Source organism: Molothrus ater, chromosome 17 (assembly GCF_012460135.2).
Source record: "Molothrus ater isolate BHLD 08-10-18 breed brown headed cowbird chromosome 17, BPBGC_Mater_1.1, whole genome shotgun sequence".
Lineage (NCBI taxonomy): Eukaryota > Metazoa > Chordata > Aves > Passeriformes > Icteridae > Molothrus > Molothrus ater.
Window position 1 is genome coordinate 12,030,374 of NC_050494.2, and position 19,081 is coordinate 12,049,454.

Below are 19,081 nucleotides of genomic sequence, written 5' to 3' on the forward strand. Positions count from 1 at the left end.
GCAAATCTGATTTCCAATCTTGTTGGCTGTGCTTTGTTCCCTGCTGCTGCACGGAGATGCACGGGGCTACTGAAGTGATCTCAGAGCAGGTGGTGTCTCCTTGGGGATGTTCCCATCAGGATGCTGTGAACTGGGCAAGTCCTGGGCAGCTCAGCTGCACCTCCTGTAAGCCACACTCTGGCAGAACTTTTCCACCAGGAGTTTCCCATCACTGTGCTCACCACAGCCCAGAGAAAGGCTCCTGTGGCTCCCATCAGCACAGGCACCTGTTCTGCAGGACATCTGCCCATGGCAGGAACAGGAACAGCCTTGTGCTGCCTTTGGTGGCTGGAAGAGGGACAAGGCAGTTCTTGCCCTACATTTACCCCCATGAATCACAGTTGTGTGCAGATTTTTTTTTTCATTTACATGGCACCAAAATGGATTAAACTTGACAAGCGTCCAGGCCCTGCACGGTGTAAAAGCTCTTACAAGGCCACAGATCCTTCCCAGGTGGGGATGGGATTAAGGTGCTGTGAAACACCATCACCCTCTTATGCAATGTCAGCCACAAGCCCTTGGGAAGGCTCTGCCCTGCAGCAGCTCAGGCACCAGCAGCACCAGTGCCCCACAGCTCTGCTGGCTGCACTGCCCTGGGAAACCTCATCAGGAGCCTCCTTGTCCCCTCCCTCCCTCTAAGGACACCTCTGAGAGGAAAAAAACCCACAGAAGAGCTATTTGCATAAATATCATAACTTTTATTGTTCTGTTCACAGTTTTTGAAGACACATTCCTAAATTACACAGTTATTCTCTCTTAAGAATTTGTGCCTTTTTCCAATTTGAATTTGCCTGGCTTTGACTGCCAGTTGGTGATTCTTGTGTTGCTTTTTAAGATCAGAGAGCTGCAGTGTGCAGTATTTTCTGCCTGTGAAGGTACTAGTGCACTGTAATCAAGACAGTCTCAATTCTGGTAGAAAAACTCAGCCAACTGAGTTTTCTCTCACCCTCTCTAAGGCATTTTCACACTCCACCAGTAATTTCTGAATCATATTTTTTGCATCCATTCCAATTACTCAGCTTCTCTTGTAGAATGTAAATATCCAAATTGCATCCAAAATTCCCAACTCTCCCAGCTGAGACATACAGAAGGATAATCACTTACAGCTAACAGTAATTAAAAACAAGAACACATTCATATTCATTAGGCTTTTACCCTGGGACTGCACTGGGAATGTGCATGGAGCTGTTTTCATTCTGGTCCTGGCTATGGATATTTCTGTAACGTTTTATCAGTAGTGACTTTGTGCCTGTGTTCCTCAGTGATCTGGAACCACAGAATCTGCCAGGTCCCTGCAGAACCCTTCTCTGGGCACCCCCATTTCATGGTGGCTGTCTCTGAACTGCAGCAGTGTGTGGCTGCCAGGGAGCACACAGCTCTGCAGGGCCCTGACAAACCCAGCTCACTCTGATCCCAGAGAGAACTGCAACCCAAAGGACAGAATGAGAGGACTTACACCAAGCTCCTTCAGGAACATCCATCTCCTTTTCCAACCCTTTCCAGGCTGTCCCACTGTCCTGAGGCACTGACCACCCCCAGCAGTGGCTCAGACACTGCCCCAGGCTCCTCCCTTGCAAACACTGATCAAGGCTTTTGGGCCTCCTGAATTAAAAACTGTTAATTTTTAATCATGACCATTGCTAAGGAATGACATCACCTTTCCAGTTCTCTTACATCATCCCTAGGTTTTATCTCCTGCATCTATTTCTTAACAGTTCTTACCCTATTGCAGATTTCCTCTGAACTTCAGCTCCTCATCACCCTCTCCAAGCACTCCAACCCACATTTTTCTTTTCCTTTGGGTTGTGCTTTCCTTATTTTCTACATTTCCTAACTCCCATTTTGAATGGATTGCTGGCTGCTTCCCTTTTTCTTATTTGTTTTATATTACTTTCCATCTAATTTTCCCCCTTATTTCATCACTGAAGTAGGATGGGCAGTTAGCCAAAGTTGTCCCCCTTCTCAATTGCAAAATTATTGTTTTTTTGGCTATTTAATACCTTTCACTTAGAAAACTGTCAGTTCTACTTCAGTTTTTCATCTAATTTCCTCCCCACTCCCAGATCTGATATGAAATTTGCTCAGCTATGCCCTTTTGAAGCACCAATTAAATTTATTAGCAGCTCACATGGCTGTTTGCTGAGCTCCACTGCAATCAGGATCCCAACCTCATTTCTGACATTCATTTATCTTTATCTGGCATAAACAAGACCAAATAATTTCATCCTTCATGTCTAACACTGCTTCAGAAAAACAGGTCTAGGACACAGACCAGGAGCTTTAATCCTGACTACTGGATTCCTTTCCACCACAAAACAAATAAATACATTTTTACTGTCCCTGTGAAGAAAACCCAAGCCAGTGTGTGCTGGAAGTTGATGGTAACAGGCACATGTGTCTTAGTAAACTCTTCTACATTCACTTCTCTTAGAATAATTTTTAAAAGATTTATTATTATTTTTAATCACTCCAAAAAGCAAAAATAAAATAATTTCCCAAGTCTCAAACAATTTTCTGGCTTCCTGCACTGAGACTGAGCCTTCAGTACCTTCTTTAATAACACAATCTCCTCAGACAAGCTGCCTTTCTAATTTTCTGCTTCTTTAGCAGGTGCAGAAGTTTAAAGTGTGAGCCAAGTCTGCCAGACAAACAGTCCTGGGTCTGACACACAGCTCAATTAACAGTAACTTATTTCTCCAATTAACCACCTTCATGCCTCCCTGTTTAAAATACCTCAGAATGCATTTTTGCATTCTAGATTTCTCAGATAAAATGAAACCAAAAAAAATGTGAAGCACTTTTGGATATGTTACCAGCATTGTGCTACTGCTTTGTTTGAGAGACAATCCACATGGAATATCAAAGTCTGTCCCACACTATAAATAAATCCACTGCACTGAACAGCAGGGGAAGCTGGAGACAGAAAGGAGATGGGTGACAAGGCTTGGTGCTCCAAACTCCCCAGAGTGAAGAGGAAGAGAAAACACAGAGGAAGCAGGAGGTGAGTGGCTGTGTGGGATGGGGAAGGCACCAGGAGCAGCCAGGGCTGTGCCAGGGAGAGCCCAGCCAGGGCTCCCTGGGCCAGGCAGGCAGGGAAGGGCAAGCCTGGAAGGGTGAAGGGAAGAGAGACCCAGATGGAAAACAGGCAGCAGGGAAGAAAAGCCATTAAAGATGCTGGGCTGAACAAGGGTTCTTTGCCAAGGAGCAGGGAGGGAACAAGGATGACTTGGCCTGGAGCAAACGCCGAGGGAGGGGATGGAGTGAGATTTGAGAGCTCAGGCAGAACAGAGCAGGAGGCAGATTGGGCAGCAGAGCCTCCAGCCCCACAGAAATGCTCCTCTGGGCTCAGCACTGAGGCACAGACTCCTGGCTCCAAGCACTCTTGTGTGTGGCCTCCCAGTGAAATGTGCAAACAGAAATTGCTGCTTCAGCTCCGAGCTCCTCCCCACCAGGAGCTCAGGTCAAGAATGGGGATCCACACACAGAACACAAAGAACTCCCCCAGCACACACATGGGTTACACCCAACAGCACAGTGCCACAATGGAAGCTCAACTTTTAAAAACCTATTTATATGTAACTTCAGCGAAATTTGGGTTCTCCAAGTCCAGGCACACAAAGCTGGGCAGTTTTGGACAATTTCTGAGCAGTGTCAGCTCAGTTTTTGATCGCTGAAATGATCAGACACTGCAATGTGCTCCCCAAACTCAGAGCACAAACCTGGTTCTGCCATTTCCTACCTCCTGAGTGCTTGACTTTGTACAGCCTTAATAAGGGTCTTTTAAAAGTAGCTCTCTGTGGGTAATTGTGTGTGGGACACTTGCCAAACTAAACATGAGGGAGTTCAAGAGGCTTTTCTAATCTTGTGAGTTTATCCACTAAAGAAAAAGATTTGATTAAAAAAATGAAGTACAGCTAAACTGGGAACAATACTTTACTACAGGCTGTTCTTCATAGGCACTTCAGAATCTTGAAAAAAACTCCCACAAAATTAGGAACTTATTAAATCAGAATGAAATGTACCAATGCAGAAACATAAACAGAAAAGCCAGATGTATAATGTCAACTTGTAATACACAGCTTCAATTATTTCTTCTTAATTCATTTGTTTTCTTAACTTCTTTTGTTTTGCTCTGTGGAAAAGGCCATTTTCTAATGACAGATCACAGGAGGAAAGATCCAAAGTTCAAGTTTACTCCAAGGAAAAGCAGCCTCGTTTCTGTGTCCCTTTTGTACTTTTCACTCTGTGGAGGCTTCAGGACAAGCTCAGGCCTGGACTGTAGCAAAGAGAGCTACGTGGAAGTTTAGTAAAGGTTTTCAAGTTTTACTCCTCAAGTACAAATGTGAAATTAGCTCTTGCACAGGAACTGAAGCCACAGGAAATGGCAGAGTGAGTGACAGGCACACAGTCACTCAGCAAGTGTGCAGGTGTGTGCTCACCGGAGTACCCCGTGCAAGATTCCTAGCTGGCTCTCACTTGTGTTATTTTAAAAATAATCTTCATTTATCCCATAAAAAAACTCAACCCATTAATCAACCAACTTTTATAGTTAAGCAGATTTGAGCAGTGGAAACACAATTACTTTGTTCTGTGAAGCTGATCTTCTCCAAATCCCAGACACATAAACTGAATTTCACTCACCACCTGTCACTTCTCAATTGCTCACTCCAGGACTTGGGCCAGGGATGCTTCCCCATTCCCAAACCATGGCACAGTGGCTCTCCAGGCTCTGGGCAGCACCAGTGCAGCACCAGTGCAGCTGTGACCCAGCCACAACAAACAGGAGCCTCAGAGTGTTTTTTTAAAGGGGCTTTAATTTCAAACAGAGGGATTTTTGGTGGTGCTTTTTATCTCACTTACTTCATATAGAAAACAGAACTCAGGATGGGGAATTTCAGGATATCACATAGGGCAAGAGAAATGTAGTTTCAAATTAAGAGCACTACAGTGAAGCCACTATTGTGCCTGAAAATTAAGGACATTCCACTGAAGAGACAGAAGTGCCATTTTGTGAAGAAAAGGGATGACAGCTTCTTCCACTGGCAATGCAACATCAAGTAAGCCAAGACATAAATGATCCATTCCTCGTGCACACCACGATGTAAAATTGCTGACAAGAATTGCAAGTTCACATGTGCAGCAGATACAAACCCTTCATAGTTTATTGATGAAAAGAAATTCTAGTGAATTGCAAAGTGAAGTTCCAACTTTATCCCACTAACAGCATTTCAGGAGGAAAAAGTAACACCACCATTGAGCTTTACAATCCTATATTTTTAGAAAATGACATTATGGTACATCAATCCCCCTCAACATAACAACATAACATGATCTTGCTCTTCAGCCCCCAGGCTACTCCCCAGTAACCTGAGCTGCTCCTGGCTTGCAGGTGCAGCTGTTCCAGCTGTGCACTCCCAGCTGACAACTGCCAGTGCACAGCAATAGTTATGATCATCCATGCACGGAGTATTTGCTTTAAGATGTGGAGAACGACATAAAAATAGAAGAAACCATTTTCCATTTGTTTCCCAGCTCTAGGCTTCAAGCTATTTCAGATATCTGTTTATCCCAAATTTGCCCAGAGTGCACCAAGCAGCCTCTACTGGGTGTTACAAAAATCAACAACAAATGTGCAAGTGGTCACCTTAAAGTAACAGCAAGGACATTAGATTAGTAATAACTTGATTTCTACTACCATGAATCAATCACAGGTTTCTAACATCTGATGTTGTGTGAGGAACCCAGACAATTATCTTATTTAGAAACTCTACATTTTGTGCACAACTTCCTAAGATACACAATGTCCTTCAGAATAATTCACTTTCTGTGAATACTTCATGAGAACATTTGCTCTTGTGTTGCCATGAAAGGAACAACTTACAAAAAGAGCCAGGTGACTTAGGAATATCCATCCAATCTATATTTGCACTCTATCTACAAACTGGCCTTTTAGGAACCTTGGAAGAAAAAAAAATCCTTAAGATTTCTCTCTACTGCCTATGAAAGAAGGGTTTGGTCAAACAGGGGCTGAGAATTCCCCTGATCAGTGACTTTATATCAAGCTCAGCAAAGCAAAGCATTACCCAGACAATTCAGGGCTACTGTGTTCAGGCTCTTGTGAAAAATGGTGAGGGAGAAACTCGGGATTTTGGTAAACTCCAAAAATACAAGCAGTTAATTTAAGAGTCTTGTTTAGGACTGATGGTGTGGGTCAGCCCAGCTGCAGGTTACAGATGTTACCAACACTGAAATCCTCTCCTGGTCTCCTTGCTCAGTGTTTGAAGGGTCTGGAAAAGCATGAGAAGGTTTTCTGGGACCTCTTTATGATCCTGGAGTGCAAACAGCAGGAGCAGCTTTGCTCATGAACAGTTCCAGGCTGGCACAGATCACCAAGAGCACTGGGGGAGGACAGAGCTGCTCTTGGCTTTGCCCTGGGCCAGCAAAGGCAGCTTACACTGGCTGTAAAACCTGCCTGAACATTACTCCAGATATCCTCACAGGAGACCAGTTTAAACCTAAAATCCTCCCCCTTTATCCTGCAAAGATAGTGATTTTTTTTTTAAACCAACCACTTTTAGGCTGTTTTAAAGCAGAACAAAGGACTCTCAAAAAATTATTTTTTTCAAAGTGAATCAGAAATTCTGATAAGAGAACAAGATATTTACAGCCACTTAAAAAAAATCTACTTCATATCTCCGTCTCCCTTCAGCAAAGGTTTTCTCAAATATATTCTTCAAAGCCATGAAAATTAATTTTGCAGGGTCACTCACAACCTTGCCTTTCTGAAAAGAATGCTTCATTAGAAAGTTTTCTTCAGCTTCCACTGCCCAGGCAGTATCTTCTTTATCAATTCTGCCCAATTTGTCCCATAAACTCCCTGGTTTTTCCTTCCCAGCTCCTCTCCCTCCTGCCCTGCCCTTTGCAGCCAGGCTGCAGTGGCTCTGTCCCTTCCCTCTGAGCAGACAAGGCACCAGCACTCTAAAATGCCAAAAATACACCTCTCCTTTCTATTGAATCTCCTAGAAATACTTCCAGACTCATGTTCAGAAGTTGAACACACCAATTACAAGGTTTTTTTCCCCACCTATTTTTCTTATTAAGCTTTACATAAAAATTCACTTATTTGCACTTGCAGAGGAGGAAGCCCTTGAGACACAAGTGGGACAAGCACAAAGGTCAAGGAGTGCAGCAGAGAGGCTGCACCCATCCCCACAGCTCTCACAGAATCCCAGGAACAGGGAAGGAATGGCAGAAGTCATCTGTAAAAGACTCAGCTTCATCTCGTAATATGCTACAACAAATTTTGCCCCTGAATGTTTTTGGGTCTACCATTTGAGAATAGATGTGAATTTATCTGCTCAAAAACTGTTCAATCTACTGAATCCATCATGTTAAAACACATTGAGCCTGCTTATACATCTTGTGGTAAAAGGAAGCTTAGAAACAAAATCTCCTTGTTCTAAAGGTGCTGTCAAGTGTCTGAACTCCTGAAGCCAACTAACCTGGAAGGTGGGATGGTACCTTGTACCTCAGCATGGTGACTCTGAACAACCTTTGTGTGTCAGGCTCACGATGGGATGGTTTGCTTTGATATTAAAATTAGTCTGGAAAAAAAAGAAATTCACCCTGAAATCAGACTGCAAGTTTCCTTATGCCATGAACAAAACTGACAAGAGAACACTGTTTCCTCCCCACCTCTAAAACTGTGAGAACAGGACAAAAGTAACAAAGGAAACATTAATTTGGGGGCTTTATTTAATTTTTCTTTTCTTTCTTTTTTCTTTTTTTTTTTTTTTAAGATGCTACATAGTCAAACAAGATTGGTCTTTTTACGGCATAGGACTAATTTACTACTGATATTTTTGTTTCTCCCCTAAATAGACTTATTTACATACAAAAACAGTTTCCTGACCACTGTTTCCCCAATGCTCAGATGATCAAAACTCCCAACAATGGTGTAGTGCCCAAAACACCAGGAGGCAGAAGAATCTTGCACCACTACAGCAGCAAATTTTTAGTTCTCGTCACTGGCTTTGAACAGGTGCCTTTTCATAGCACAGAGAATTAGCCAATTTTGTGATAATAAGGAAACATGAGATGAAATACATTAAATAAGTCAAATATGCATTAAACATCTCTGAATAACATTTTAATTCAACTAAATGAACCAACAGCAATGTAGCTTGGTCCCTTGGAGAGAACAAGGCATTGACCTTTATTCTGAACGAGCCCCTCGGTGCTGCCCAGCTCCCTCAGTGCTGCCACACCCAAGGCTTTGCAGCTTCTCACTACTCATTTAAGTGCCAAGAAATTGGTAACTTGCACAGAGTTGAAGACACTGACAGAAACTGTTAAATTCATGAGCAGAATGGTGGATTAACGTATTTTACAGAAGTTATCAACACCTCCTGCCTAACCCAGCTCCAAACATCCCTAGGGCCAGCTCCAGCAGTGGAGGAAGAGGTTTTTCTAGTTTCCTTTTTTTTTTCTTTTTTTTTTTTAAAAAGAGGTAATCCAGCAACATGTACCAGGGCCTAAGAATGTTTAAAATGACATATACAATATTCCATTGTAGTGTTAATTCAGGATTTTCTCCCCCCTTCATCATTGAAGCATATTCTCTTTCATTCATTCCCTCACCGTACATTTTGAACTTTCTAGATTATGTTACATAGTATTTGTGCAGGGGTAATTTAAAGGCAAGACCTGTGAGATGTCATACATTAATTTTTTTTTAAACATTGTTATGAATAAATTTAATCCAATGATATGGCAGAATCATCAAACCAATTTACAATTTCCAGCATGCTGCCTCTACAAGGCTATTTTTCCTATAATTACACCAAAGACAAAGAACAAAACCACCAAAGCAAGTAGTCTGGAGCTGAGCCCTTCGTCCTTGACAGCAGCTGCAGAAGGAGATATTGGGTTGTTTGTCTGGGGTACCTTCCTCATCCGCAGTCCATCTTCTTCCTAAAAGAAGAGAGATTGATTATCTCTACAAAAAAAAGCCTTAAATATTCACCCTCCTCATACTTATTTGGGTGGGTGTTATAGAATAGGTGAAAGCAATTTTACAGCTAAGTTAGAGCTCTGTGTACTGAATGATCCTGAGAAGGAAGGGTGGTGAGGCAGGAGGGGAAAGCCAAGGGAGTGGGGAAGCACTGAGGAGCCCTGCAGGAACTCCTGCCCAAAGCCTAGAGATGGCTCCAGAACTTCAGCAAAATGATGGAGGAAATGCCATGAAGGTGCTTTGCTTGCTCCATAACAAGAAAGGTGTTGTTGAGGAAAATGTTTCTCAGCATAACTCAGATGAAGTTGCATGTTTTTCACAAGCCAAGGCAATTACACTCCTCATTTTCCATGTCAGATGTCACAAGCAGATCTCCCAGCCCTTGAAGTGAAATCAGCTTCCCCATCATATTAATGCTGACATTTTGACATGAATCTAATGGCAATAATTAGGATATTTTCTTGATAGGAATTTGGCAGCTCACCTGATTTAAAGATGAGACAACAGATAAAAAGCAACACCAGCAGAAATTCTCATTCCAGGTGGGAATGATGCTCCCCTCAGCTCTCCCTGAGCTGCTGTGCAGCACAGCTGTGTGTTAGCACACTCCACTCACACACACACACTCTGAGCACTTCAGGAGAGGGGAAATGAGACTTTTGTGACTTAATTTGTGTCCAGCTGAAGCAACAGTGTTAGACTTTTTAACGTGATACAGTATTATAGTGCAAAAGTAAAAGGTATCAAAGCAAAAGTCTCCAGTCTCTACTTAATTACTCAAGAAACAAAATTGCAATGAAAGTTACTGCAGTCTTCAAAATTGTCAGGTAACTGGAGCTCAAAGGGCTTGGGGTATATCAGTCTTTCTCACTTTTGAATTTAAAGGGGCACCTCTATGATCTGAAGGTGAACTTATTTTTCTAATAATTTATTTATTTATTAGTTACTAATTGAAAGCCACAGGATATCCAATACCTCACTGCTGCTCTAATTCTGAATGGGGACAACTGACTTTGGTAAACAATATAATGCTGTTTACATACAACACACTTTATACAGAAACAACAAATGTTCATTTAAAATATTTTAATTTCCTTCTGACAGTGACTCCAGCCTGACATTGACAGCACCTGGTAGCAGGCAATTTAGCATTACTTTCTGATATTTTACAGGTGTTTTAAACACTCCACAAAGGGACAAAGAGCTCCCCTATCTGGGATGTTACTGTAAGAAATCACCTCAATTCCAGATAGCTCTTGTAGAGTGCTTAGTCAAGACCAATTTGCAAAAAAATTAAATAAAATCATATAGAACTTAAGAGTACTGAGTTGCTGGCAAAACAGGAACACAAGGAGAAGTTAGGGCCACGTCTGTTATGTACACATATTATTTCTGTGCAAAACAAAACTGTTTTCAAGAATTCCTTCATGCATCAGGCAGCCAAGCAGCATCAGAGCTGAGAGAACAGAGCTCCTTTCACTGGGCTGCAGGAGTTACAGCATCCACACTTTCCTTGGTGCTGATATCCATGGAAGTACACACTTACAGCAAGTCAAGCTACTGCAAGAAGAATTTTTCAGCAGAGTGATAAAGGCTTCTCAATTACTGGATTTCCCAGCCATGTACTGGATATGACAGGAAGCCCATTTCCCATTCATCTGTCTTAATTTGGCCATTTCAGCAGCACATTACAGGTGCAATTACTGAAACACTCAGTATTTGCACAACACTGCCCTCAAGCTCCCATGGTTTGGGAGAAGGGGCCAAGTCCAACACTGAATGCTTAATTCAGACTGAGAAATTAGGTGGGAAAAGAAAAAAGAGGGGGAATTCACTCCTCTGGGTTGCTACCCAATCTCCTTCTGTGACTGCATGACTTGTGCCTCCTTTCAAAGGAACCATTGATTTCAGCACCTTCTCGGAGTTTACAGAGAAACCTGAATTATCTTTTACTTTATAGACAGTAGTAAAATATTGTGCTAAGGTCAGGTAACCAAACCTTTAAGATGGAAGCTTCTTTTTCAGGAAAGGGGTAAATCTGAAAAGAAAACAACAGCAATCTTTACCTTAAACTGTTTATTCTCCTCCCGTAACCTTTGAACTTCTACTTGAAGCCTCTTATAGTCTTCCATTACTTTCTTAACTTCAGTGTCATCCAAAGAAGAACTTATTGATTTAGACATTACAGAGGAATCTGTCTTTGTTGCAGTTGTGGATACAATTTTATTTATTTCTATGTCATGCTGTTAAAAAAGGATAGAGTGATTTTTGGTTAGTTATTAACACCACACCACACACCTGATACATAGGAGGAGGATCAGGTAAAATTGTCTGTGCACACCTGACACGTGCCTGTATCAAAAGAAACAAACAGCATTTTGCTTTCTGTAACTTTACTGCTATCCCAGAAAACATCAGGTCAGCAGCAGTAAGTGAAGAGAGAATGACCTTGACTTTTCAGACCCTGCACATACAGAAATGTCCCTAAGCCAGGTCCACAACCAAGGGTCTCCTTCCCTTTCCCTCCCCAGGCACAGCACAAGCAGCCACTGCCGGACCAGGACAGTCTGCAGCTCCCTCCCCTTCACTCCCACTCCTGGCTGTCCCCTCTCCCTATTTCTGTGTTTCTGTGGGGATGCAGGAATTTGCAACCCAAGCTGGAAACAAAGTTCAGATCTCCCAACCCTGCTCCCTCTCCTGCCTTTGGATCTCCTCCATGCTCTGCACTTTAGAAAGGGTCTCTCATAAAATCAAACCTCTCCCCAGCCAATTACATAATCCTAATTACAGATTGTTCAGTGCAAGGCAGAACAAGTGTGCCTTTAGCACCTGCACACTAGGAAGAATTTTTCAGTTTATTCAATCCATTACCAGTTTTATACTGGACAATACATATTTGCATTACAAATTATCATGTCTATTACCCTAACAAGAAAGGATCCTACAATATTATAGATGATAATTTCAATATAAATCCTAACTGCATTTGTGTCTTTCTCATCAGGTTTCTATCAATTCACCTGACAAAATCAGAGTTGTACTAAGGAAGTGTTGGACAGGCAGTGAAATTTATATTGCTGATGATTATAACTGCTTCACTATAAACTCTGAGCTTCACAACCAGCAATCAGCACCTTTAATTTTTTTTAAAGTATTCTTTATCCTGTGACCTTTCACTAAATGACAACAGATCAACTCAAAAACTGCTTTGTGCTACTGTTGCATTTATGAAGTTTAAACTGCTGTTAGTTACACCAAGGATTCCCAAGATTTTAAATAGTTTACATTGTGCTTTTGAAGGGTGATGCCATCCAGGCAGTGAAACAGAGGGTTCTGTCTTGTGCTTATACAGCTGCCTGCACAAACATGCCATTTTACAGGATTTACTGTGGTATTAAGTCAAATCACTCAATATGCATCTGAAAATACTCACAGGCTTATCATTCTCTGCTGGTAGCTCAAACACACACCTAAGTTTCGAATCCATGAGTTCTTCTGGTTTTGCTTCTTTCCACTGGAATAAGTTAATATTAATTTCATATTAAACATATTAGTACAATCAGGCAGATTGGAAATGCAGTGCATTATGTAAAGAAATCACATCATTTCACTCAGAAAGAACCCACAGGTGTTTATCACACTACCATTAACCACACACAGGATGAAAAATGAGATCAAAACCAAAACTGAGTGGTATCATAAAGACAGACCAGGTACTATGAAGCAAATCATCCTAAATAGTCTGAAACTTCCACAGGTAATTTATGAGAGAACTGGGAGCTGTATCAGAGTAATTAGCAGAGACGGGGGGAGTAATGAACCTGCTTAAAGAAAAAAAAAGAAAAAAAAGTAAAAGGAGGGGTGAATTCAAGGGAAGGAAAAGATAACAAACCCCCAAATCAATCACAGAGTGAGTTCTCAACTCTCTGGCCAGTGGAGTTCCTATTCAAACTTTTCAAATTTCAAATGAGCTTTTCTTCCTGACTAGAATGAATACAGGACTGTTCTTCCCCCTCCTTGCTTTCCACATCCTTGTTTTTCAGCATCAATGTCTGAACAGCACCAGATGTGCTACATACTGAGGGATAACTTCCCCTCACTCCTTCTCCTCCCTTCAGCTGGGGAGTCTGCCATAAACAAGATTCCTTGCAACCTTTTTAATAGGGATCAGCAGTGATAGACTTTGCTCAGTATCAGCTGTAACCCTGAAGTGATAAGATTTATTCTCAGTGATAATAAACAGCAAGAAGCGTCCACACTTCTATCCTGGAGTTCTCACGTGCTCCTCTTCACTTTGACCATCCTCCTGGTAGCTTGGTATTCCTCAGCATATCTCAAGTAGGTGACAAATTATGGCTAAGCCCATGCAAGCTGGAGTAGTATTTAACTCATCCTAAACAGCTGAATCGAGGTTCAGCTCTTCTGGGGCTGAAGTCAGATCTATTTCGAGCTCCTTGGCTGCCTGTGAAGTGTTGAAAGCTTTATAGCACTCCCATAACGGGTCTCACCTGTTCATCCAGGATAGGAAGAGATCTGGAGAGTGGTAACAAAACTGAGAACTGATCAAAGTGTTACAGGAAAAGGAATCCAATCGGTCTGGAGAGCTTTGGAAAATTGAAAGGCCCATCTAGGTACTAAAAAACATTCTTTGCCAGCAGAGTAACATTTGTCATGGTATAAAGTAACTCATAAAAATTAAAGAGCTCGAAAGAAAGGCAGACTGACTTATCTTTCTAGTGATGCAGACATTTTATTACTATTGCTGTTTCTCCCACTGGATCTTATTTTGAGCCCATTAAACAAATATAGTTCCATAAATCAGTTTCAGAAGGGAAATTATTAACCTGCAGAGTGCCCCAGCTTTAAGAAGCTATTCAGAAGAAGACACATATTGTAAAGACTACTGCAGAGTATTTTTGGGTTGGCTTTTTTGTTTTTAAGTAGCACACACAAGCCACACACTTTTAGAATAATGGTCTTTTTACATTGTGTCCATAATAGCCACTGGATGTTCTCTCAAGCTAACAAAAGCCAGGCTACAGAGAGCTTCCTTCTGCCTTCTTCTGGGGGCAAATCTTGCTGATAAAGGAAAGCCAGCAGTTGACATAGTGGTTTACTCCTCTGCAGGTTGTCTTACTGTAGCCTGACATCTTATTTTTATGTCTTTTGTCCTTCTCTGCTCCAGCTCCTACATATTTCTACTGCTCTCATTTGTAATCCACAGGACAGAATCTGTGAGGGCCTTTCATTTCCAAAGCCACAGCAGACACAGGTAGGGATAAAGAAAAATACAATACTGGTAAATCATCCTCTTGCATCTTGCAGAAGGAGCTGCTCAAGAGAAGACTCAAGACTGAGAGCAAATGCATAAAAATGATGCCACAGACTTAGAATATATTCTGTATATCCTTAGAATATATGATTCAAGCTGCCCTTTCTAAAGAAGGATATATTGCAAAAAACTACAACTACTTATTTCATGGTGTGGCATCCCATTACTGACAGCAGCTTCCTAAAGAAGCAACCACAGACAACAACTCTCAGTGCAAGATTCCTGGGGCTCAAAATAACAGAAAACTCCTTGCCATGCAGAGATGGAAATCTGGAAAAGCTTTCAAGGACCATTGCAGTGTGGTTTGCCAACACCCCTTAAACAACGCAGTCAAAGGACTTACAACATTCTACAATTAGAAAGAAATCCATTTAAAATCATTTCAATACTTACTACTGCTTCCATATCTGAAGTATCAGCTGGAGCAAACATAGACTGAACCATAAACTTGTGTTTACTTTTCTCATTAGGGTCATAGTCAAAAGGCTGTAGCATCACTGGAAGAAAAAAACCCAGAACACACTGCATTAACATTGCTCTGCTGCAGAGTCATGCACTGATGACACAGTCACCAGATTCCAGAAAAACAAACATTAAAATGGTTTCAAGTTGTCTGTTGTTAAGACCAAAGCAGCAGCTGAGATCAGGAACCTCACTTTAAACCAGAATTTTGAAAGGAGGCAAGAGAAACAGATTTCCTCAGTCTGTATAGACTTTGGTCTGAAAATTCTGGAAATGCTGATCACTCTACATAATTCTGTACACAGCTATAGCAAGATACCAATAGTCATTTATAGGAAATAGGATCATTTACATATCTTCTGGGACAGAGGGAAAAAATTTCTAAGACAGCATCTTTTTGTCTTGCTCCATCCTTGGGGCAGAAGTAAGGAGCATTTTGATGAGCTGTACACACAATATTGCTGATGGTGCCCGAGAAAAGCTACAGAGGCAAAGTCAAACATTGTAAACCTTGAGGTTCAAGTCTCAGGATGGAAATTTCCTCTAAAAAGTTTAAGAGTCTCATGGCATTTGATTTATCAAGTCCAAGTATTTTGCTTCCACAAATAAGTTACTGAAAGTTTGTTACCAATTTGTAGCCAGAAGTTTATAGTTAAATGTGATGCAAACTTTGCCTATGAAAGGCATGCAAGGAATGTATTTCTCTTCACTCAAAAAATAAAAAGCATCCCAAAATTTACTTATGCAGAAAATGACTCTCTTTAGGGGACAGAGAGGAAGGAACAGCAGGTTTAGGGAGTGTGAGTGCTTTAATTAAATTTTTTAAGCAATATTGGGAATTTCCATGACTTTGCTTTTGGGTTAAAGCAACCTGAAGAGGGACAGTTGGGTATTCCATTTACACAGAATAATCTTTAATCACAGTGGTCACTTGGAGCTCCCACACTTGCAAATGACACCTGGATATTCAGCTACTGGGGCATTAAAAACCATGAGCTTGGCTTCATCATGAGACAGGACATGTGGAAATAAGCAACACAGTTTACACAAACATGTTATTAGACACTGCAAAAAGCCTCCACCCCCTCAAATTGCAAACGAAGCTTGCAAATACTGCCATTGCTGCTAACAAAAAAAAATGGTGTAAGGTTTAAAACTTCACATTTTATGACCTCTCTTACTTCAGCCCCTCAATCACTAAGAAGAGAAGCAGGTCAAGAATTAGGAGCATTTTCAAGTACTGGTGCTATCAACATTATGTGCCCAAATTCATATGCCCTAATTGTAGGGGTTTGTTGTATAAAAGCAATATCCAAAGATCCCATTTATTGCAAATGAAGGCAAGTCAAACCAATTTGCCTCCCTTAATGAGCAGGATATGTTATGGCTGTGCCATCTTTACTGTGCACACAGTCTGTGGCCATCAACAACCACATGCCTTTTAAAGCCCAGAGAGAAGGCAGGCAATAAATTCTCTCAGATGAGGTGCTTTAAAAATTATTATACATTTTAAACTCACCTTGCAGTAGTTGGATATTATCTAAAAAAATGTTTGCAAATTAACTGGCTAGCTTTAAAACTATTTTCCAACCAGGAGCTGTGAAAGCACAACTACTTCAACACTGCTGGACACATCACTGAAAAGCAGCAGCATTGTTTTTTCTCCTCTGGAGCAGACAAATAATTTCAACTGTAAGATCCAACTGGATACCAGAACTACTCAGCATTTATGGAACTTCTACGATTGTGGCTTTTTCAGCTCGCTTTGCTGAGTGCAGCTATCAGCTCATTTGAAAATCCTCATTTCCCAAGGGACAGTGCTGAATCCATCCTGGAATGTCAAATGATCACTGCTCCCAGCTCCATTCACTGAACCACAAGAGCCAGAGAGGGCTTGACAGCACAGACGTTGTTAGCACTTGTATTTTTAGATCAATACATGAAAGCCACATTGACACAAATTATTCAGCAAATGTCTTGTAAGCCAGATGGAAAGCTCAAAAAGATGTACTTTTTTCAAGAGGAAACCAAACCATTTTAATATTTATCCACATACTATTGGGGTTTCTGTGAAAGATTAGTTCCATAAAATTGCTCTAATTGCTGGAGAAATTGCTAGTGAGAATGTGGCTCCTTTGCTCTGAATGGAAATCACAAACCTTATGCAAAAATTATGTGAGAAGTATGCTCCTACAGAATGCCTTATCACATCAGAGGTCCCATCTGGTCAGAAGTTTCAATTTTCATCAGCAATCAGAGTTTTAAGAAACAAAATTATTAATGTGATCTTCAGGTTTACAGTCAGCAGCATCCATCAGGCAGAGATGTACCTCAGCCACTTCCCAGGCTGCTCACCCCAGAGCTCCAGCACCAGCACTGCTCTACCACAAGCAAAAACTGCAGAGTCACTGAGAGATCAATGGCCATGGGTTTTCTCACACATTCCTGCAATATCCCCACATTTTATGCTCAGTAGAGAGCTAAGGAGAGGCACTGACCACCCAACGTGCTCCTTCTTTTCTATAGAACAGTTCACTGGCAAAGTTAGTTACAATTAGTTAGAAGCATGAAACTCCTCTGGTTTTCCTAGAATAAACCAGCTTTTCCAAAGAACAGTGGAAATCTGAAGCAGGGAACACCTTTAACACCTGCTAGGATCTAGCTGTCCTTTCCAAGAGCAGAAGGAACAGAAAAGTCTCCCAGCTCAGATAGTCAGCAACCTTCCTCTAATTTCCATCTAAATTTATTAATGGCCTGTTTACTTGGTCCTGGACCAGCATTGCCCTAATGCTGAAATACCAGAGAAGGGGAAGAGTCATTTACTTCTGGTGCCCTCCAGGCCATCAATCACAGTAACTCCTGGCCTATTGGTAAGCTTGAGCCAGACTTGGTGGGCTCTGTCCAGGCCAGGCTCCCCATTCATCCTCTGCACCTGTTTTGGTTTGAGCTCCTCTAATTACACATGCAGGAAACTTTACTAGAGCCTTGAACCACAGCATTTATGCCCTCTCACCTCTTCCCTTATCCAGATGTATGATGCTACATCTGCCTTCCTCACAGCCACATTGTGTACTATTATTATTATTATTATTATTATTATTATTATTATTATTATTATTATTATTATTATTATTATTATTATTATTATTATTATTATTATTATTATTTCTATTATCTTGCTCACCCCAATCAGGCCCCTTCATTCAACAAGCCTGCAATTGTAGCCAGAGTATTTTATTCTCCAAATACGTGATTTTGCAGTTTTTCTAATCAAACTCATCCCATTTCTTTTACTGTAGCCTTCAAGGAAACCTAATTCTGCTGCATATCTTCAATCTCTCAACTTTACAACATCATCAGAGTTTTTAGTGTACTCTTTGTTCCAGAATTGCTTGCAAAAGCATTAAACAAGATTGGGACCAAGAATCACTCTCAAGGAACATCACTAGTAGCTCCCTGCTTTCACATTTCCATCCACATCACTGCTCATTCTTAGGCAGCTCATTCAACAGACTGGCAATTTATTTGTTCTTTTCTACCTTTATCAATCATTTTCCCAAATGACACTGAAAGGAATTCTTCATGGTCTGGATGGATCAAATCTACCACACTTATGTCACATAAAATACCCCAACCAGAAACAAGGGCAAGCCTCAAGATCCTTGTGGAATTCCATCAGCTCAGGCAGAGGTGAGCAAAGGACACACATCTACAGAAAGGAGCAGAATCCATTGCACCATCCCACCTTTGTTTCATGTTTACATAAATAAACATAGTATTATTGAAATATTTACAGAAATTTTAAGTGTTGAATTTGTGAAGATCAAGATAGAATTCTAGAGCAGGCAGGCAAGAACAACCCAAAACTTGGTAGTTTCTGCTTGGGAGATCTGTGGGAACAGGGCACGGGAGTGACACTGCCAAGGAAAGTTTGGGAATGCAGCAGTGGATGGGATACAATCAGCGCCTGAGGGAATGGGGCAGACCCACTGTGACTACAGAGCACAGGGCTGCAGCTCCATTCCTGCCTTTTCAAAGCCAGGAAAGCTCAGAAAATACTAAAAATCCTCCCCGGATATTCGACAGCAAGCTCAGCTCCTCCTCCCTGCCAGGAGGCGTGCTCAGACTGCTCTCCTCAGTGGGACACTGTGCAGGGACGGTGCCATCTGCAATTCCATCCACTGCAGACTCACCAGCATCGGCTGCCATTCCTTCACTTCTCCTGTGTAATCCAT

The 19,081-nt window shown here is 41.4% G+C and overlaps 1 protein-coding gene across 1 annotated transcript in view; it reads right to left on the reverse strand.

The window, feature by feature from the left end:
• Positions 1-716: 716 nt before the first annotated feature.
• VAPB (VAMP associated protein B and C) overlaps positions 717-19,081 on the reverse strand; it is a 37,583-nt gene continuing 19,218 nt past the window's right edge. Inside the window, exons 3-6 of the mRNA XM_036395510.2 lie at positions 14,778-14,881; positions 12,486-12,566; positions 11,119-11,295; positions 717-9,012 (exon numbers count right to left, since the gene is read on the reverse strand). Of these exons, the coding sequence (XP_036251403.1) occupies positions 8,854-9,012; positions 11,119-11,295; positions 12,486-12,566; positions 14,778-14,881 (521 nt within the window). The 3' untranslated portion in view covers positions 717-8,853. The remainder of the gene's footprint in view (positions 9,013-11,118; positions 11,296-12,485; positions 12,567-14,777; positions 14,882-19,081) is intronic.